Genomic DNA, 22,483 nt, shown 5'->3' on the forward strand with positions numbered 1-22,483 from the left:
GCCTGCAGACCCAGAATGCTCCCACCCACCCAAGGAGATGCCTTGCCAGCAGGCTGGTCCATTTGGGTGCCAGAGGGACTCCTTGATCCCACTCCATCCTCACACACTCTGGTGCTTGGCATTGGCTGTGGAGAACCCACAGCACCCTCCTAGGCAGAACCAGATCATTTCTACTCCCACCTGCAGATGAAGCCATGGGGGCAGAGCATGGTCCCCACGTTCCAGCATGGCCAATCAGGGGCTTAATCAGGCCTTGGACACCTGGAGCTACATGAGCCCATCACCTACAGGCAACACATCTCAGCCCCAAACCCACTCATGAGGACGAGAGAGAGAGAGCCAGCCTACTGAGAGGGAGAGTTTGTTGAGACCAGAAACCAACAAGGAAGACTCAAAATCCAAGAATTTTTCCTTTCTGAAGCACCAAATGAGCAGGATGGGACTTCCCTTGCTATTTTCAGGTCATGCCTGCCCCACTTCTTCCTGGGTGCATCCCTGCCTGCTCCACTCTGTGGCACCTTTGCTGACAGCAGTCTGGGGAGTTTTGGGGTGATGACAACCTACAGCCAGCTGTGAGTCACCCTGGGCACACCTGCAGCCCCCACACGCCTGCGTTTAACCCAGCCTAACTCCTCCAGCTGTCCAAACCATCCCCGGAGCAGGGGCTGGCAGCAAAGTGCTGCAGTGCTGCACAGCTGCTCGGCAGGGCAGCCCCTCACTGCAGCACCACATCCAGCATCGGCAGAGGGCACTCAAACGCCGGGATTGGCTACTGGAGCTGCCTGCCCTGAGCCACCATCTCCATCACCTCCCGGGTGCAGCCACACGCCAACGGGAAGGCACCGCTGAAGCACGAACCTGCCCCTTCCTCTTCTTTTTGCCTGTCTTTTTTCCTCTCTTCACTGCAGAAACTGGCAACACCATGCATTCACTAAATCCTGGGCAGGGCTGGAGCAAGCAGATGAAGAGCTGGCTGAGCATTCCAGAGACCAAAACTGCACGTCAAACTGCTGCTCTGCAGGAACCTGCACTGTATAGACGGATTTAAAATCTGTATCTGTCTGTAGATACCTATATAGATACTGTATTTTCCTCCATATTCTATATATTTGTATCTCTGTGGAGATATACATCTAGGGATATCTTTAGGGATATCCAAGAAGATAAATTTATCAACATATACTGTAACAAGCATTTAAAGACCCCCCCAACATTTCCACCAGAAACCACTGCCTGTCCTGCTGCTGCCTCCTCACTCACAGGTAACATCCACATGGACTCCAACGATTCCCTTGAGCTGCAGCACAGCTTTAGTGCCACCTATAGCCATATTTAGCAGAGCTGCTCCACTCGCCCCAGGGAAGGAAAAACTGCATCTAACCTGAAATAACCTGCCAGCTGCAGACTGTGGCAGGCACAGTGACTCACACTGCTCACATACGCAGGGGATGCACGAGCTACTCTGTGTGCAACAGGGGAATTGGGGCCTGGGTGAAGCTTTTGGAACCCTGCACTAGAAATTGCACAGGGCTCACCACCAGGACACTGTCACTCTGCAACATCCTGTGATATACAGGATTTCTTGGCTTTGCCAGTGCTCCCAGACGTCCTTAGGTGATGGTCACTGCTCCTATGACCTCTGAAGCACAGATCCTCAGACTAATGTTGAATAAATGTTACCCTGAGCTTCCAGTCACAGTTGTGTCACACTGGTTTTGGGGTGGGTTTTAATGGCTGGCTTTTTTAGTTAAACTATCACGCTGCTGAATAAAGCACCTAATGCTTGTGTAAGCTGGGCTTGGCTGGCAGGAGGCAAGGCCCTGAATACCACAGCTATTTCTTAAATAAAAATCACCCAAATGGCCTTCATTGCCAATCCAGCAGATGAGCAAATCCAAATCCTTCCAGAGGAGGAGGCAAAAGCGATTTCCTCAAGGAAGGAGTAGCACACTATCGTTCCTGGGTATCATGTGCCCCAGTGAGCTTGCCTCACTTCAGGCCCCTTTCCACAGGTACCACTTTCCTTCAAAGCCTGGCCTGATGCTCTTTTGGATACTTAAAGGCCCCTTGCACCCTGCTTCAGCCAGGCTCTTGGGGCTGAGGCTCTGAGGAGGATCCAACACACACATTTACAGAGGCCAGGAGAGCAGCACTTTTGTCAGGTCACATCATAAGCATGTCATTTGTAGCATTACCAGCACCTTCAGCTAAACACTGCAGCCCAGCAGAGCAGGGCTGAATCATCTGCCTTCCCTGTACAGCCCTGCTGCAGCAGCTGGCAAATATTTGGAGAGGACCTGGCACTGCAATGGGCAAAGCCTCCAGCAATGCCCCAGTCTCCCCGGCACTAGGATGATTTGAAGGAGGGATTTGGATCAGGGAGATGCAGCTGAAAACATGTGTACAAAAAAGAAAAAAAAAAAGAAAAAGAAAAAGGAAAGATTCAAATATCTCTATTTTCTTGCCTCCTATTCTCCCTGTTTTCTGCCCTCCCTCTCCTACTGTAAGAGCACACTTCCCACATATCTCTGAGCCCGAAACTACTGTGTGTATTTACACTATCCAGATCCATTATTCATGCAAGGCAAGAGCACCAATTAATTAGGGCTGGATTTATATAACTCTGCAGGTAGAGCTATATGTAGCCACTTGTACGCCAGAACGGGATCTTATCTGCGCTGCACCAGATATGACAGGTTTTAAATATTGATGAGAGAAGACACACAAAGGAGAACCTCTGGTGTTAAGGCCCTTGGAGGCCTGGCATGAAACAAGGACTTCAAAGAGTAAAGCTCACTTTGCTAGATCAGACACAGCCTGGGCTACGAGCGATGAGAGAGCTGCAGCTGCCCCTTGAACCCTGTGAGCTCGGAGAGGCACTGACACTTGCAAGAAGAAGCTCCTGGAAACCCTGGCTTGCTGCTCCCAAACACCAGCATGAGCCAGGAAAAAGTGGAAGGGGAACTCCAAGTGACAAATGAAAACAAATATTCTAGGTGGTTGCGTTGCTGTGACAGGCTCATTTATCTGAGCCACCAGGGAAAGAGTGACTGTGGCTGGAACATCATCTTTCCTGACACACCAAGCACTGGAGCATAGAGAGGTGTTTCCCACTGTAGAGAAATTGGGTCAGAACTTGCCACCATGGCAAACAGGGATCTGATTTGCTCTGAACCACTGCAGAGCTTTTACTCAGGACCACCATGAAGGGATGCCCTGTGCAGGAAAAATGTCCTGCTTCAGAAACTATGAGCCCTACATGCTTCCTGACCAAAGAAAAATGAGAGAGACATGAGGTTTAGCTTGTACTTGTCCTACAGGAGCTGCTGTAACACAGCTCTCCTTGGAAATGGGTGCAGGAATGTTGCTGGAACCACTGCAGTGTCCCCATATACCACACAACTGTGAGGGGGCTGTCACCTTAATGACAAGGTTCCTACAAGCTACAGGACACCTGCATATGCAGAAGAAAATAACAAGCCACCATTTTAGATAACCTAAATTTACCTATAATTAATTGCTGGTTTGTTTTTTTTTTTTTTTTGCATTGCAAAAGAACTTCTAGTTGATGGTCTTCTGCTGGTTAACATTTACAGGAAATTCAGCAATTTTTAATTCCTTGAACATCCAGCTCTGTAAATGCACTAACTGAAACCTCAAATGAGAACAGCAAGATGCTTAGATTTATTTGTCTTGTACATACCCTGTAATGATCTGGCCTTCATTTTATACCTAGAAAGAAGAAAATCCACAATCTGGTAGAAAAATGAGGTTATGTAAAGCCCTCTCTGATTTCATCTGCCCACTGCTGCCAAGGGGTCTGCACAGAGATTTGCCTTGCAGGATCCCTAAGGCTCCTGACCCCAGGATGTGTCATTCCTACAGCTCAGCTGGAGTTTTGGTGGTTAAAGCAGTGCATCAAGGCTCATTCTGTGCCAACAACAAATGGAAGGCTGATTAGGGAACTATATATATCTAATATATGTATATATAGGGAAAAATTAAAATATATTCAAGCCTATTCACCCTTTTGCATGACACAAACATTTTCTGCAGTGCTGTTGGATCTATTGATATTTAATTCTCTAATCTGAGGGTTAGTTCTTGTGCACATTTTGAATTCATGAGACCAACTTTCTGCATGAGGGAAAACAAAGCTGCAACTCTGCTCCCATGAAAGTCCCGGTTTCAAAGCTAGCTTGGGCATTTTTACTTCCACTGCAATTAAAGACAGCTGCAAATCTAAATCTCTTTGGCTGCCTGAAAGAAGATTCAGCCTCAGAAAAGGAAATTGGTCAGATCCTGCAAAAGGAGGCCCAAGTGTCCAACAGATGCAAGGAGACACGCAAAGGATGGCAGCAAGGTCTCGGGGGCACCAAGAGGTGCAGACAGACACCACCAGAAGACTTCCTCACTTGACTTTTTTCTACATGCATTTGGTGTTATTGTTAGAGCAGCATCAGGAGATGGTGGATTTCCCCAAAAAAGCCCTAACGTGGGAGGTACTTTGTGAGAGGTTCAGAAATCCCCATTTGGGAAGATCAAGGTGACAGAAAAAATGAGATTCCTTCATTTTGAGCTCTGCTAGATGAGACATGAGAAAGGGTAGGAGCTCTACCCTGCCAGTATTTAAAGAGAGCATTGGAAAACCACCAAACAAACCTCCTGAAGGTCTGGACTGACAGAGGAATGGGCCATTATCCCACAAAGGCCTTTCTTCTGCTCTATTGCTGTGCATCTCCAGCACAAATTAAGTCCAGGCATTTCTGAGCTTAGCATCCTTCTATCTCAATCCTCTTGGAGCTGAAATTTGGGTCCAAATGCCAACTCACTCCCTCAGCCTGGACACCTCCATGGCACTTTATGATGAGTAGGAGCTCTTTCTGTAAACACAGTAATATGTTTGGCAGCTTGAACAGGCTGACTTAGGAGACCCAAAAGCCACCAGCTCCAAGGGTTTATTTGTCCCGGCTGCTCTACTGTGTTTTAAAGGTCAAATTTATTTTGAAAACACAGTAATCTGAGTCTTCCACTGGTCTCTTTCCCCAGAGATCTGCTGGTACCAGTGCTGTCTGCTGGAGGCACACCCCATCTTACTCAGACCATAAAGTAGCATGGAAGAAATCCTGTTCCCATTAACCAAAATAAATCCCTGGCCAAGAGTCATCAACGAAAGTTAGTGCAAAGCTGGTGTAAGAAAAAGCAGAGAGGCCCAAGATCAGCAGCCTGGCTGCTGCTGGGGCCTTTGGGTGCTGCTGGGATGGGTATGAGTGCTGGAGCAGCACTCCACATCCATGGAGTGTGCTGGGAGCCTCAGGACAGCCACACCAAACTCAGCACAGCTGTGACAGCTGCTGCTGGCTACCTCTGTCTGCATATCAGATGTTTCCTGCCCCAAAATATCCAGGAAGGGCAAAGGACAAACCAAATCCCTGCAGCAGCAATGGAACTTTATTTGCTAATCACTGCATTTACAGATTTTCTGGTTTTGCAGATTCAAGGCACCTTGCAGCTGGCAAAGCCACAGCCAGCCATGCTGGGGAGCATCTGTCCTCACCACTGCCACAACCCACCATGTTTGCAGCATAAGGTCTGTACCTCTTTCAAGGACTCCAGCTTTAATCCTCACCATAGCAACTCAGCTGTTCCTGTATCTAATAGAGAACAGAGCTCATTTTACTCTGTGCCTGGATGCAGGTGAAGCTAAACCTGGCCAGATGGACCTGAGAAAATGGGCACTTGACAAGATGCTGGGGCTACCACAGCTGCCAGCTGGTGCCACATCTGCCCTGGTCCTGGCTGAGCCAGTGGGACTGATCACATCAAGGGGGGCAGAGATGTTCTTCAACTACAGCCCCCCTGCCCTTCCCCACTCCTCTGAGACAGCAGGAGTTTGCAAACACCTCTTGGCCAGCTTTGCTCCAGTACATCTCCCTTTCAACTGAAGTCCAAAAGCTGTAAGGCTGCTGGGAAGAAGGCAGTGGGTGAAGAGCCCAGCAGGGCTGTTCAGAGCCACTAGAAAAGGCATTGGGTTTAAATCCTGGCTTGGTGGCATTAACTTTTAATGACTTGGGGACACAACAGAAGGGAACTGGCAGGGCCCAGGGGACTGAGCACAGCCCAACCCAGCAAGGCAACAACTCTGTAGCTCAGGGCAGAGCTCTCCAGCTTAGCAAAGGGATTAGTCCTTCATTCAAAACCTGCCTGGGAAGCAGCAAAGAGAGAACAATTTTTTTTCTGTGTGAAGAGAACATATTAATACAGCAGCAAGCATTGTATTCATTACAGGATTGCAGCTAATCTGGTGTCTGCTTTTATTCTCCTCTTGTTCTGCTCCTGTACTGCTTGCAGCAAGTAGGCTGGGACAAAGACAGAACCAGGCTTCCTTACAACAGTCCTCACAAACATCCACTGGGCCAGGGGATTTTGGGGTGCATCTATGTGCAAACCTTGTTCTCTCCCAAAGCAGCTTGCCAGCCTTGGGATGGGTGCAGGGCTGTAGTAAAGCCTGACCTACAAAGTATTGAACACTTTGTGCTCTGAACCACGACAGACCTACATATTTACCAGACTGAAAAAATGCTTTGCCTGGGATTTGCCTGTGTTGATTTTTGCCCTGGAGGGGCTCAGAGGACCACCTCGAAGAGGGGCCATACAATCCCCATCATCACCATCAGCTGCCTGAAATTCCTTCCTGTCTGTGTCCCTGGCCTGAGGCATTACCCAGTACAGGGAGAGATTGGTAACCAGAGTAATAGACCTCCTGCTCGCACAAATTAAGGGGGTGGATGCTCTAATGGTCCACTTACCACAAATTCTTTTATCAGACATATTTGTGACCTCTTCAGAAGGCTAATTTAATGACCCTCAATGTATGAACCTTTCAATCAGTCACTTGGGCTGAGCTCAGAGCAAGGCAATGGGTGTCTTTTTGCAAAACCCCATCAAAAAACCCCAAGAGATGGGGAAAAGCCCGTTTATTTTTTGGTGAACTTCTTCAGTACAAGAACCAGGAGTTAAAGCAAAAGTCAGCACTTCCTCCAGAGCACATGGCCAGGCTGAGCAGCTCAGGGACACTCAAAGTCACACGGTCAAATCCTGCAGCTGGATTTTAAATGGGGTGGATAATTTTATGACCGATTGCATTTGTGGCTGGTATGTTAAGACAAGGGTAATGAAATCTTATCCTTTGGGGCACATATGGATCATTGCACAAGTCAGGCAGGCATCTGACCCTCCCCTGCAAGAGAAATTGTAATTGGCAGGGACTGTAAGGACTGAAGTTGAAATTAGGGATTAAATGGGACACAAACGGCACATGGATCTGGGAATAGGGCAAATGGAGCTTTTCAGCATCTTCTCAACTGTAACAGTCCACAGGAGCAAATAACAATAATGAACTTGACAGATGCTGGATTGCTCACCTCGACTGAATACAGCTGTCACCCCAGTCATGGGCTAACTCTGCTCAGTAGTTCCAGGGACCTCTTTGGGTTTGACATTCCAAGGGTTTATTTATAGCAAACCAGTTCCATTACCCTCACAAAAGTTAGCAACACTTACTAAGGTGAGGAGACTGGCTGGAGGATGAGCAGAGGGGCTTGACCAGAGTAACAAAACATTTGGAGTTACAGCCTAGAGAGGTCAGCACGTGACCTTAAACCAGGCTGAGACCTTGGGACCTGCCACCAGAAACTCTGCTGCTCCACCCAAAACCAGCTCAGCCTGGGCAGTTACCTCCTCCAGCCTCCTCCTCTGCTCCTTCTGCTCCTCGATGCGCTTCTGCCGCTCGGCCAGCAACTGCCGCTTGTGCTCCTCGTTCTCGCGCTGCTGCTGCTCCAGCTGCTGCCGCCGCAGCGCCTCCGAGCGCTCCTTGTTGGCCAGCTGCAGCCGCAGGAAATCCCGCCGCAGCGTCGACTCCCCGGGCAGGTTCAGGATGGAGCTGCGCACGCCAGAGCCATCAGAGATCCCCTCCCTACAGCCTTGAGCCCCCTGTGTGATTTTCCCTCTCCCCTCCGTCCCAACAGCATCTGACAGAGTTTGGGCAAGGTAGCAGCAGATGGAGGGATGGGGGCTTGCAAGTGACAGAGCTCACGGCTCACCGGTCATTTACTCACTGTAAATGGAAAGGTTTCCTTTACATTAAGTTTCTAACCAAAGTCTCTTGTGCTGCAGTGGCTGGCACACACTATATTTAGCTGTGCACAAAGCACATTTAGCATGAATCATTGCCAGCTATTAAAATACTACATTATCTCAGTGAAATAATGGAATAACCTGATAATAATTACAACGGTTCTGAAAAATGTCACCCAAGAAAGTTCCAGCCCCATGGTGCTTGCAGCAGCACCTGGGAGATTTCATGGTGAAAAATTACATGGAAACAGGGAGTTACACTTGGATGTAAGGAATCACATTTTAAAGAGGTTTTTAATTTCACCTCACGTTTTTCCACATCTCAATATCCACATTCCCATGACAGCACCATGGTGTGCTGCAGATCCGACAGGCAATGGGGTTTTCTTCCCCAGCTTTTGGTTAAGGTGATCCAGAGCATCAGTTTATACCCACGCACCAGCCGGCAGCAAGAACTTCTCTGCTCTGCCAGGGAACAGGACTCAGTGCTCAGACTGTCCTTTTTCCATTTCCAGTTCATATGAGCCCATAATCCAAGCTGATTTTATACAGAGCTAAAGGGATGTAAGGGCACAACTGAAATGCTGATTCTTACCTCGGCTCTCCAGAGTCATTTTCCTCCTCCTCCTCCTCACTTCCACTGTACTCATACTCTGTTTCATCTAGGAACAGAATTGCTCATCAGTGCCCTTTTCTGGGTTCATTTGTTTTTCCAGTGGCTGAAAACCCCAGAGCTCTGAAGGCAGAACAGCCAATTCTCTTTACCTCGCATGACCAGGAATAAGCAGCATTACTGCTCTGCATTTTGTGGTTTTATGGGGGCCACAAGGCCAGGGAAGCACCAGCACAGTGGGCAACAGCCCTGACAACAACAGCCCCTTGATGTAAACATAGGGGTGTCCTTGAAATAAGAATTTACCCCCATATGACAGCGAGTGATCCCCTTCTTCAGTATGGTTCTGCAACAAAAGTTGCACCACCAGCTACTGGAGCCACAGCCACAGGAAAATGGGATTTAACCAAGGCTCTGAAGGCACCAGCTCCTCTTTCCCTAAACATATGCTCTTCCTAGGCAAATCCATGTAATTTCCAGGCAATGAAGATATCTACATAAAAGCTCACTGCAATGTTGTGTTACATACTGCAATTTCTGTTGGGATATCATCTTTATCGGATGAAGGGAATTATAGTCAAAGAAAGGCTTGCATTTATCCAATTACTCTCCATCTCTAGGGTCCAACCTTCATTTGCCAGACTAAACACATTTAATACTTCACTGGGATCCCATTTTATTGTTTTGATTGTAGTGAAATCTATTACAAGGGGCTGGAAGGTACGCATGAAAAATTAATTCCGCTACCAATAAGAAGAGAAATAGCAATGTATTAATTTGCTGGATTCTACAAATGAGCTTTCAAATTAAAATTCAGTTCACAAGCAGCTGAATACTTTAACAAGTTTCTTCTGCTATCTGATCTTTCCTGCAGAGGACTTTGATAGGGCCTGGAGAGTTCACTGGAAACATTCAGTTTAATAGGTTATTCCTAGTCAGCGGAATTGCTTTGGGGCAAGGGTCTTATCTGGATGTTCGTTTGCACAGCTCTGCTCATCGCTGGTGCTGCAGGGATGTCACGTAGATCAACACACTTGGCATGAAATACGTGAGCTGGGGAAAATTCAGCTTAGCAGCTTCACCCTCCCACATGCCAGCACGGATCTATGCAAACGTAAATTTTATACACACGCTTTAATGAATCAAAGCTTAGATGTTCCATGTGGAAATTACCACCTGGACTAAAAAAAGGCAGCATTTTTCATTAGGAAAAAAAAATTAATTTAAAAACACTGATTAACTCTAATGACAGTCACCTGTCTGCTTTGCATGAACACCCATTGCTCAGTTACAGGTATTTATTTTCATTTCAATGACTGGGAGGAATCAAACCAAACAAAACAATCTGTCCCCAAAACCACCCAAAGGATCACACCTATTGAATTTAACAAGATTGCAAACAAACTCAGCCATGTGAGCGAGGGGAGCTGGTACTGAGACCATGGGCAACCCAGTCCTCTCTGTGTTCCCTCTTTTACCCATAAGTTTCATCTGGATGTGCCTTGGTCTGCACTAGGGATCCCCAAGCACGTGGCAGAGGTCATGGGTGTCCCAGACAGAGATACCTGAGCACATGACAGAGGCCAAGGATTGCTCAGAGTGCTGCTTCCTCTCCACTAACCCTCCTCTCTTCTCCACTGACCTTTCTCTCCTCGCTTCTTCTTAGTCCTGTCGATGTGGTCCTTGAGCTGGATGCGGACCTGCCTTTCGTTGGGCTGGTCTCGGATGAACGGGTGCTTCATCAGCTGCTCCGTGGTTGGTCTCTGGCTGTGGTTCTTCACTAGGCAGCTCTCAATGAAGGACTGAAACTTTTTAGACCTGGTCAAGAATAGGGAAGGAAGGTACAAAAATAACAGGTAAATATATCAATTCTCATGTGAGAAAGTGAAAAAGACTTGTTGGTATTTGAGAAGATTTTTCTCGGTTCTTGCTCATTATCTCAGAAAGCTGGGAACCATCAGTATGGCCAAAGAAAAAACAAGGCAAGATGCCACCAACAACAACCAAGAAAAAGCAAGGGAGTGTTCCTGCTTCTTTTCCTCTCAACCTGTGAAACTGCAGGTAGAAATGAGATACAATACACACAGATACAAACACAATGCCTGAGTGGATGGTTTCTCGTATTTTACAGCCCCCTGGCAACGTTTCAAGACATGAATCTTTGTGATGACGAGTGGGACAAGCTAAGTTAATTTTTTATTTTTATTTTTTTTTTTTTTAGATTGGAGTCCCAACATTGCAGGGCTTGGTAGAGCTCAGGCAGCCTCTGGGTGATGATGCTGCCTGCAGCCCTTCCCTACTCTCTCAGCATCACAACCCACCAGGTCCAGGGGGCCACCAAGCCCCAGACCCCCTGATCCAGGAGACTGGGACATGTTCTTTTGATGGAAATGGGAACAGAGCCCTGCCCTCCTCACAGCCTCCCTGCCCATGAAGTTACATTCAGCCTCAGCTAAAACAGTTTCAGCCAAATCTTTAATAAACAAATTTGTCTTAGTCTCAAGTGCTGCATATCCAAAGTTTTCCTGGAACTAATTTCAACACATTATAAACTCAAGAGAACAGGGATTTACAAGAAAGGAAGATGTTGACAGGCTACTGTAGTCTGTGTTGCTTTAGCAAATAAGAAAATGAATATAAATTAATGTCAGAAGCCAACAGATATTACAGAACTGCATTAGAAGTAAAACAATAAGCTTTCAGGGATTTTACTTTTGAGCTGTCAGACTAGAAGTGATTTATCTTTTAAGTGCTAATCCATACAAATTGAGATGCAAAAATAAAATATGCTACTGGATCCAATTAAATCTTCCCTCCAGCTTTGCTAATGAGCAAATCTGCCTTCCCCACCTTGCCTTGAGAAATGCAGTGTTTCAGTGTACCCAGAAGGGACAGTCAGTGTGATGCTCAAAAAAAAAAAAAACTTCTAAAATATGATTCACCCTTGCTGGTGTGAAGCTGGAGAGACTCCAGTCCTGGATGTGTGCTCCAGAGCATGTGCAAATACAGTGCAGGTGAAGTAGGTGAAAAGTTATCCTCCTGGAAGTGATGGGATGGGGGTCCCAGTGCCCTGTGATGCCCTAGGACACCTTTGCTGCCTGAGCAGCTATGGACAGGGATTTCCTGTCCATTTTCCAGCTCAGGCTCTGCATTTCCCAAAATCTTCCTCTCTCAAATAAGCCAGCCTGTCCAGTGGCACAATTCAGTCCTCACTGGAGGTGAAGTCTATAGTTTTCTCCTGGCTCTGTTCCAGGAGGACCCCACCACACATTTCATCCCCTCCTCAGGCCCAGGTCAGCCCACCTTCCTGAAACACACATTCCTCCAGCTCCTGGGGTTTGTAAAGCTTAAATCAATGTTTGCAAAGCCTTTGCAGCTGCTTGGATAAAAAGTGGTATCACAGTGCAAATATCACCTCATTAACAAAGAGGTTTCATGTCTTTTACAATGCAGGGCTAGAGAAGGTTTATGGGAACAAAATCACTAAAGTTTGAGTTCATTTTGCTGCAAACAGGGGAAGAGGAAAATAAAGCTTCATTGCTGGCTGGCTTTAATTGGGAAAGAAAACGACACACCAAAGACTTTAATTTCATAGGAACACAGCAATGTTTTAAAAGCTACTTTGAGGATTTAGGAAGCAACAAAATTATTTTCCTCTCTGCAATTTTTAATTGAGGCCAGGCTCCCACTACAGTGTTCTCTCTTGGCTTTCCTGACTTACCCTCAAAAGGGATGGAGTCCCTTCATTACTTTTACATGTAAGGAAAAAGATGGTCTGCCTATGTAGTGTACTTTTATTTATGTGTTGCTGTGCACAAAAGCAAGGACAAACTCAAGTTGAACCTTTTTCCATTTTGTTTTGCTCTTGTGACCAGTGGCTGTGGAAACCAGCCCACTGACTGCCAGGGAGCCACCCTGAAAAAAGCCTGGTGAAACATCTCCACTCTTCCTGGGATGTACTGCAGAATTCCAGGACTCATCCTAGCAAAGCCCAAAAAACCTCCAGCTGAGAAATGAGCCAAGGACAGGAAATCTGCCCAGTGTCACATTGAAAATGCTGTAAAAACTTGCTTTTAAGGAGCTGGTGAAGATTCATCTGGATCCTTTGGAGCATTCCACTGAAGATGAACAGAGATCTGAGCTACCTGAGGTATACATGTCCCAACTCTGATGGACACCAGGGGTGCCTGCTTGCTCATAGAAGGGTAGCAGAGGCCAGGTGAGCACCAAGCTGCCTCCTGAAGCTGGACTTTTATTACACTATGGCTTCCCAGGAGATCCTTCCACCAAGCAGCACCCAGGATGCCACCCCTGGCACAGGCAGAGCACAAATCTGGGCAGACCAAATGTCCCCAGGCAGACCCCACAGGATGTGCAAGCCTGGGACAGCTGCCAGATGTGTGTGGGAAGGTGGCACTCAGAACATCCCACCTTGCACTAAGCACATCCTGTGATTGCAGGGCAGGGACTAAAATACAAATTCCATCCCAGCTCCATTTTTACCTTAAGGACACAGGGAAAACATCCTGCTCAAAATCTGCTTTCATCAGCTCCCTTCTGCCTGGAGGCTGAGGGAGTCTTTGCTGAATAAACAGCACTTCTGTATGAAAAATAAATTCTCAAGTCTCACAATCATTTTTGTGCTGTAGGAGTGAGGATAACAAAGGAGCAGACTGGTGATCTGGCAGAAAACAAGCACCTACACTATTTTCTCAGCTGACTAATGGTATCCTCAAAAGGTCATGCAAAGAGAGCAAGAATATCTGACACCCTCTGCAGAGCCAGCTAGGAATGGTCCCTCTCCTCCTGGTTGGTACTGGAGCAGCTGATGATCAGGCTGACAAAACTGAGGTGCCTCCTGCCAAAGCCTGGGTGAGTTTTTAGGTTGGTATTAAAAGCCCAACACCATGCATCCAAAGCAGAGGACTCCAAGCCCCTCTCGCTCCTCTGTCAGCAATAAAATAGCAGCTGCTGTTGCCCCAAATGTCATCAGTATATACCATGGGCTCTTCTTCTTTTTCCTGATGTGTAATCAATAAGATAGTAAGCAAAATTTAAAGGATTAAGGCAAAGCTTCCCTCGGTGAGCTCAGCCCATCTCAGAACAAGGGGCAGTGCTGTCTCTAACATGTGGCAGATCTTTCCTGACTAAACAACTGCTGAACCTGGGGCAGGAAAACAGCACAAACCAAAGACAAGTGTTTTTAAGGACTCCACTTCCATCAATACAGAACATACAGTAACAAAACAACATGTGGCTGGGCTTTGGGAATATTTTTCCTGTGGGTTTTTACTGGCATGCCTCACGTTCTTTCCTTTTTTTTTCCCCCCCAAAACAGTGATGTATCTTTTCCTGCAAAATTTCAAAATAAAGCCCAAACTAAGTACAAATATCTGCATTCCTGGGCCTTCAAGATAAACCATCCTCTTTTTTTTTTTGGCCTGGATACATGTTTCCACTTGAGAACGGAACCTGACTGGAACAAAACTGGAGCCAAGCAAAGTGTCATCAGACTTCATAACTGCCCTGGAAAAGCCAACTCTGCACTGTGAAATGGCAGGGTGAGTGTGCTGCTCTCTCTGCAGACCAAGGAAGGCCTCCATCCCACAACAGATTCTTCAGAACAAATTTCCTCTCCATAGGAGACACCAAAACCCAAACCTGCACTCAGAGTGATGCTGGAGACCATTGCCAACGCCCAAAACTACACAAATATCAACATCGTGTCCCCAGTGTGCTCAGCTGCAGAAAAAGGTTGCTCCAGAATCATTTTTACAGTCCCTAAAGACTGAGAAAAGAAACTCACCACTTCTTTGATTTCAACCTCGGGGCCGGGTTGCGGGGGATGAGGAAGAGGGCTCTCATGGGATGCATGTCACACAGAGCTGCAATTTGTAAGAACAGGCATTAAATACAGCATAGACATCCAACTGGGAGATCTGAGTTTCCTCTGAGGCTGCCAGACCCTCATGGCAGGATGACTGTAGCAACAACCCCCCCAGAGACACCTCCCAGCCCTGGGACTCAGGTGAGGGCTGATGTCCCCATCCAAGGGCTGTCAGTGTCCCCAGCACCACCAGGGTCACCCCAGGGGCTGGCTGGGGACATCTCTGCTCCTGCAGCTCCATGTCCTCAGCAATGGGCCAGAGCACATGGCATGATGTTCTGCTTTCTCTACATTTTCCAGCAAGGACAGTCCCAGGATAATGCTGAAAACCATGGCAGTGTGACCTGTGCAGGTGCACCCAGGTGAACCCACTACCAGCATCACACCAGCTCTGAGGTGTTTTACCTGCTTTCCAATCCTCCATCCCATCTTCACCTGTGTTTTATCTGAGGAAACCGTGTCCCAGGGTGCTCAAAGATGCATCAGGTGTCACACAGGTCTGCCTTTGCCCACTCCCCACCCTGCCCCTGGGCCCTGGCAGCTTTGTCCCTGTAGGTGCTGTGAGCTGCACCTCAGCAAGCCCAGGGGAAACCTCAGAGTGGTGTTTCTGGCTGGTGCTTAGCAAACCCCAGCACGTTAGAACCCAGGGATAATGAACAGAGCCATGACTACTCACGGGGAGCACCTTCGGCCATCTCGATGGCTGTTATCCCCAGGGACCACAAGTCACTCTGTGAAGAAAGCAGAGGGACATTGCCAGTGGAAGGAGAAATGCACACATTTATTTACCCTATTCCCAAGCCTTGCTCATCCCTGAGTCTGAAGGATCAGAGCAGAGACAATGCACCTATTTGGGAAACTGATTTCATACCTGTAACACTCCTCCTTCCAGCTCCTCCCCTGCCAGCAGGAACACACAGACCAATGCTGGTGCTTTCACCCAAGGCTGGAAGGGATGGACTCTGCCTTCCACCCTTCCTCTTTTACATCCAGCTCTCCCTTGCCCTGCTTTCTGCCATGTCCCTGCAGTCCCACTTCACTTTTCTCCTCTCCAGTTCAAGAGCTGCTCTTTCTAATCTGCCTCAAGCCTCTAAACCTACCATTCAGTGAGTAAATCCCAGAAAGGTTGTTTTTCCCAGTACAAAGTCCCAAAAGCCCAGCCAGAGCTAAGGTGAACCTCCAGGAACCACAAGCACCTTTTCACGTACACCCTCCAGGAAAGGTAACTTGGATTTCCAATTTCAAGACACTTTTCCTCATTTTTAGCTCAAGCTCTCCCTCAACAAATGCTGTCCTTGCTACACATCTTTGTACCTGCTTAAAAATTCTCTCTCAAATCTTATTTTCAGCCCTTTCACAGCACAGTCTCATCCATTCTTTGTTTCTGGTCAGCTGGGATTTCTGCTGCATACTTAATTATCACAGCCTTTCCACATGATTCAGCACACATGACCCCTTCCTTCTGGGTTGCCACTGAACTCCTTCCAAATTTCTAATGTGTCTTTCCATATTGAGGTGCCCAGTATTATATGCAGGATGCCAAGTGATCTTAAAGCTGGAGGAATACACAAAAGGATTATCACCTCCCTAAGTCTCCCAGAGAAAGCAGAAAACTCAGCGGGAAGCACGCATTTTATAATGATCTGGAATTCAGGAATTTTTTTGAGTGGTTTTTATTTTTAAGACTGAAAAGCCTTTCAGTCCATCCAGCAAAGGGATGCTGTGCTAATGTATTTGCATTGCCTTGACTTGGGAAGAGAAGCAGGCTCCCTTCTCCCCCTCCTTTTGATTCTAAGCTTATTGACAAGATATCTCTAAAGAAAAAAGGAAGACTGACTGGGGAAAAAAACAACAACCTCAACAGTGGGGGGTTTCTATTTGTTCTTTTTTAAAGTGGTTTATTTATGTGAGGAGGTATTTACTGCCTCCTTCCATAGATTACACAGGCATCTCTTTCTGGCTAAGAAAACAGTGAGATCAGAGGCTTTTTGTCCAACAGATTAAGCCTGTGAGGATTCCTTTTCTCACCCTATAAATCTCATTTTTTGTATTCAGTATTTTAAAAACCAGTCAGCCAAACCTGAGAGCATCCGATTTGCATCCCTTTTAAAAGAAATAATTATCATTTACATCTCCCCACCCTACTTCAAAGCAAGAGCATCAGGTGCAAGGACGTGATCTGGGCGATGGACTAATGTCCAGTGGCACCCACATCACCAGGAGCTCTGAAAGCACCCTGCATGGAGAATGTCAGCAGCAATCAGCCTCCTGTTCCACACCCCCAACCACGGGAAAATAGCCAGAGCCAACTTCAGAGAGCATCTGATCCCCAGGGACAATAGAGGGATTCTGGTCCTGAAGCTTGTGCATCAGTCCACAGCATATTAAGTGCCCCAGTTATTCTGGCAAGAGGAAAATCCTCGGGGATTTCAGAGGGTAGAAAGTAGTCTATGAAGAGATCAGTCATTTAAAAAAAAAAAATAACAAAAAGCTGTGATTAATGACAGGCAGCTGTTGGTGGAGAAGTGTTGAGAGCAGCCAGTGCAGGGTGCAGCCCTGTCATGAAGCACTGTCCTCAGCAGAGCTGAGGAAATGCTTGTTGTAATTGGTTAATCAAAGAGGAATAAGTAATTGGAGATTAAACTATTTCTACATGTCCCCATCATTAACAATTTCCGTAACCCAGAGCCTGAACTCAGACTGGAGAGCCGCTCTCCGGAAAACCATCAGTTCAAAAGTTGACTGATGCACTTAAATGGCTGCAATAGCAAAGCATCATTTGGCTTCTTTAAAATCACCCATTTCTCAAAAATTTCTCTGAACAATCAGTAATTGCAGCCGAAATTGTATCACAATGGTGGGCTGTGGCTCTGCTACATTGGAGTGTTCTACTTTTAGAAAGCAGCTCACCAGAGGGTCTCAAAGTCCTTTTTAAACATCACCTTGCAAAGTGACCTCTCAGCATGCATATGAACAGAAGTACAGCAAGCTTCACATATGCCTGAGCTTCCCCCCCAGAGCTCAGGTGTCAATGCCCTGCCCTCCTCTCTGGACACACTCACTGGACCTTAGAAGGCTGGAGCAAGAAATTCAAGTTCTGGACACTTCAAAAAACCAAGGGATATTTCTACAGATATCTGTCCAGAAAGTTGTAGTAAAGCAGAAACAGTATAAACTACATTAAGCTCTCTCTGCTTTGAACATCAGAGCTCACTGCAGTTTGAATGGGCAGGTGGGACTCCTAACCTTCCTTTGTGGATCTGCTGCATGGCACAGGGCTCTGTGCCACATTATAACTCAGCAGCGTCGTTGTGCTACCACCGATCCAAAAATAAACTTCAAACAGGCTGCAGAGACATGTGAAAAGTAGGTCAGCCCCCCAAACGTCTGATTGTGTGGCAGCTTTCACATCTCCCTGCGAATATCAGCCTGCAGGCCAGAGGATGTGATTTTACCCTTTCTAAACCCGACCTGACTCCTCTCCAGAGTAAATAGAGCAAATACAGCTTGTTTGACTAGAGTATTTAAATACACAGCACCAAAAAGCAGGGTAGCAGGTAAGAAGCCTGAGTTTGACACTTTTCTCCACAAGGGGAAAGACTCCTCGCAGTAAATTTGGATACGTGAACAGCACAACAAAGATTCAGGTTGGACGTGAACTGGCATCCCAAAATCCCAGAGCCAGAAAGCAGGAGAAGCCTGTGCTGCCTGCCACTGTGTTTTTCAGTGCTGCAAGGATGTACTGAATTCCTGAGCAGGAAGGTGCTTGTTCAGGTACCTTGAAGTCGTAAGTGGCATCGGGATTTTCATCGCAGGCGATGACCTCGGGGGCCATCCAGTAAGGCGTTCCAATGAAGGTGTTCCTCCTGCCCACCGTCCTGTCCAGCTGGGCACTGACACCAAAATCCACTGCAGCAGGGAGACAACAGGGCAGAGACAAACCTGAGCAACACTCAACAATGCAAAACCTTGTGTGCACTCAGAACAACTCTGCACAGGCAGGAAAGGAAGACGTGGCTGAAGACATTCCTGTTTGGTCTCTGCTGGCATCATCAGAGGTCAGTCAAGGACAAACCTCATCATCTGATGTCCAGGTTTTGTACGAAACCCTGTGCCTTTTCCTCCTTGCCAGGAGGCAATGAAAAGAAATCACAGCTCCTCATACTAATGAGAAACAGGGTTAGCAACATGAAAAAGCAGCAGCCTTTGTTCTATGTTTGCTCATTTGAATTAAAGCCTGCCAAATACTGGTGGAAGCCTCATTTTTCTACCTAAATTCCCGCTGCAAATGGCAGGAATGCAAAAGACTTAAGGAACTATGGGCCAAGGACAAAGGCCCATGGGAAATGTCAAGCAGAGAGCTGCAAAATGAAGCAAAAAATGATGAAATCAAATCAATGAGAGAATATTCTGTGGTCCACTAACTACACTTTGCACAACACAATGGATGGAGATTTGCCCTGGAGAATTTCCCCTTGGAGAGGAATCTTCACCAGCATAAAGCCCAATGAGCTGGTGGTGCCATCTGTTAAGCCAGGGTTTTATTCTGCTATAGAGGGAGGCTTGCACCACACATGACCAATGTAAGAGCTCTTCCATCACCAGCATAAATTATTTGTGCAAAGTCAGCCTTAATAACATCAATACTGGACAAGTGAAGATGTGAGCACATCATCTGCACTGATCTGCTGCCTTTCACATGATCTCCACACCAATGCCTGCTCCTCTCCAGAATGACCAAGAGAGTGCACAAAATTCAGAGCAGTTCTTGCAAATTAAACCTCTTCCATCAGGTTAGCTTGGAAAAGGAGTCTGGATTATGTCATGCTAAACTGAAAATGGATTATCCTCCAGGACACTGCTATGCAGCTGTGGGAAAACAGCCCCTGAGAGCATGAAAAATTGGTGTTGGTTGCTTAACCTGTACCAGAGCTGTGGCAGAGCTGTCTGAGCAGAAACACCACTGCAAGTGCACCTCTGCAAGCAAAACCTGGACATCAACCCCTGGCAATCTGAGACACAGCATTTGGTCAACACCCAAAGTCATGTATCAAAGCCGACATAACAAAACCCACAGAGGAGCTCTTGGTACCCATCCTCTTTCTTCAGGTCATGTACAAGCCAGTTTTGCTGCTCCTCCCCAGCCAGCCCACCTGCAGCTTCAATGAGCTCTAACCCACTCTTACCTAGTTTCACTTCTGCATTTTCCGTCAGCAATACATTCTGTCCCTTGATGTCTCGATGAATTACTTTGTGCTGGTGTAGATGACTCAAGCCCTGGAGAATTCAGAGAAAGGTTAGAGGAACCCAAGTTCAAAGCATGTTATTTTCTGACATTCCTCCTCATCCAATTATGCTCCAGAAATGAAAGGTTCACAGTTGGAGTTAAGTACCCGAGAATGCTTTTGTTTATCACATGCTGCAAACACTGTCCCGTGTCCCATGCTGGGAGGACATGCCTGGCATGGAGCCTGTCCACTCTGTGGGTTTTTAAACCCAATCTTTCACATTCCAGCAGGAACCTGTATTAACCCAAATTCTTCTGTCGTTCCAGACATGATTTCCGCCATGTGCTCCCTTGCCTCAGGGAACCATTTCTATGGCAAAAATAATAGAATGGGTTTGTCTCCTTTCTCCATTTCCATCATTCAGAAACTGATGAAAACAATTCTCTTGTTTTATCGGTCCAATAAACTAGATTTCAGAACACTGAGAAGCTTGTATTAAAAAAGCTACCATGCAAATACAAATTTTATAACTTTCACATATCCCTAATAGAGATATAACTCAAGTAAAAAGCCTGTCTCAAAGGCTAAAGGTAAACTAGCTTTGCTGTTGTGCTGGTTTATTAGCTCATTAATTTCTTTTTGCAACCTACATTTTATTTCATTCATTTATTATTTCAGTTTCAAAGTAACATCCACCCAGATTGCCAGCTTAGGAAAAATATGGATTACTTCAAAAACTAATTTTGCATTAGGTTTGCACTTCACATTAAACATTCATATTTGAGGAAGAAAAGGATTTCTGCTATCGCTTTTGGTAGTTATTAGTCATTTTACGCTCGTTACCTTGGGAAAACTGTGGAACAGATTATATCTGTATAGGAGTCCTTTTTTTAGCCATATTACACTTGTTACAGGCACCTTTGAGCACTGGAGGCAAAGCTAAAATTCCACAGGATTTCAATAAATCCTTTAATAACGTGGGATTGAGCCTCATGTTAGAATTCCAACTGTCCATCACTGTCTGAACCAAGCATGAGCCACGTTCTGCAGTGTGAAGCTGGGAGCCTTTCCTCACCCCAAACCCCACAGAGGTCACCCACCCCAAAATGCAATAGGTGACACCTGATGGTGGCCCCAGGACATGAGTCAGAGGCTGGGTTGTGACTCACTGCCAGGGACTATTTTTAGGAGCAAGCTCATGGAGCTCATACACTTAAAATAAGCCCATGTAACTGTGGCCTCCTGGCACTGAAAGCAGTGTCCATACAAAAGCTGATGAGTTAGTGACAGTGCCAGCATCTTCTGCACACCATGCTGAAATGCTGTGTCACCTCTGGACACCCGTGGCAGCCTTGGTGTCAGGTTTGTCCATTTGAAGAGATCATCTGGCCTCATTTTCTTTCACAGAATCAAGTAATTGTTTAGGTTGGAAAAGACCTTTAAGACTACTGAGTCCAACTATAAGCCTGACAACTGGCCATCACAAAACCATGTCCTTGAGTGGCACAGCCACATCTCTTTTAAATCCCCCCAGGGATGGGGATCCATCCTTCCCTAGACAGCCTGTTCCAGTGCTTAACAACCCCTCTGATCAAGAAATTTTTCCTAAATCTCTCCTAGTGCAACCTGAGGCCCTTTCCTCTCATCCTATCACTTGTAAGGCTCTTTTACAGAGCCATTTTTTAACATGTCAAATATTCCTGTTTTCTCTTGAACAAATCTTCGGTTCACAGAGCAATAGATTTTAATGTAGGGCAACCATTACAACCCCATCCTGTGACCTCAGCAATGCAAAATGCAGGAAACCCTTTGCTGAATCTGCCATCTCCCAGTACATGAAACCCTGGCATGACCTATTTTAAGACATTTCAGTCCAACACTTATATTATGGATATAAAAGCTGCAGCATCCTCATTAAAATCAGACATGTGAATTTAATAAAACACAGGATGTTTTTTAATAATTAAGATTCCTCTCTCCACAGACTTTATTAGTCCTCACCTTTCTGTTAACTAAGAACGTAATTCTAACGCAAACAAATCTTTGCCCTTTTAATACTAACAGGAGATTATATTTTTGTTGAAGGAAAAAGAGGGTTAAAATTCAGGCAGCTAAGAGAGCTAAAGGGCATTAAGCAGGGCTTATTTATTATGCATCATACAGGCACATGAATCATTCACGCCTGCCGGCACCGCAGAGGCTCCAGCCCATGGCGGAGCAGCATCCACGAAATCTGCAGAGCCAAAGGCTCCCCGTGTCCCCAGAGCACCCAACTGCCAACAACACCCAGCTCCCCCTGCACACGTACCCGCAGAATCTCTCTGCAGATGTAGGCAATCCACTCCTCCTTCAAGGTGTTCCCCTTGGTGTTCTTGATGAGGTCAGTGACGGAGCCCGCGCCGCAGAACTCCATCACCAGCTGCCAAAGGGAACAGGAATCTATTAATGACATAAATGTTGTGCAGTGACACCAGCAGCAGCATCCCAACGCTGGCACTGCTTCTGTGGAGACCCCACAGTGCTACACAGAGCCATTGGAACATCTTCCTGAACCTATCAGCTTGTAATCCATTTGGGGTTTGCTATAAAATAAAACAATAAAAGGCTGGAAGGCTTGAA

At 46.5% G+C, this 22,483-nt stretch overlaps 1 protein-coding gene across 5 annotated transcripts in view; it reads right to left on the minus strand.

The window, feature by feature from the left end:
* TNIK (TRAF2 and NCK interacting kinase) overlaps nucleotides 1-22,483 on the minus strand; it is a 148,333-nt gene that overhangs the window by 38,387 nt on the left and 87,463 nt on the right. For all 5 annotated transcript variants that reach the window (XM_056498759.1, XM_056498756.1, XM_056498758.1 and 2 more), the window contains exons 5-12: nucleotides 22,173-22,283; nucleotides 19,823-19,913; nucleotides 18,415-18,545; nucleotides 15,313-15,367; nucleotides 14,556-14,634; nucleotides 10,392-10,567; nucleotides 8,732-8,798; nucleotides 7,738-7,942 (exon numbers count right to left, since the gene is read on the minus strand). In XM_056498759.1, coding sequence (XP_056354734.1) covers nucleotides 7,738-7,942; nucleotides 8,732-8,798; nucleotides 10,392-10,567; nucleotides 14,556-14,634; nucleotides 15,313-15,367; nucleotides 18,415-18,545; nucleotides 19,823-19,913; nucleotides 22,173-22,283 — 915 coding nt within the window. The remainder of the gene's footprint in view (nucleotides 1-7,737; nucleotides 7,943-8,731; nucleotides 8,799-10,391; nucleotides 10,568-14,555; nucleotides 14,635-15,312; nucleotides 15,368-18,414; nucleotides 18,546-19,822; nucleotides 19,914-22,172; nucleotides 22,284-22,483) is intronic.

Source organism: Oenanthe melanoleuca, chromosome 9 (genome assembly GCF_029582105.1).
Source record: "Oenanthe melanoleuca isolate GR-GAL-2019-014 chromosome 9, OMel1.0, whole genome shotgun sequence".
NCBI lineage: Eukaryota > Metazoa > Chordata > Aves > Passeriformes > Muscicapidae > Oenanthe > Oenanthe melanoleuca.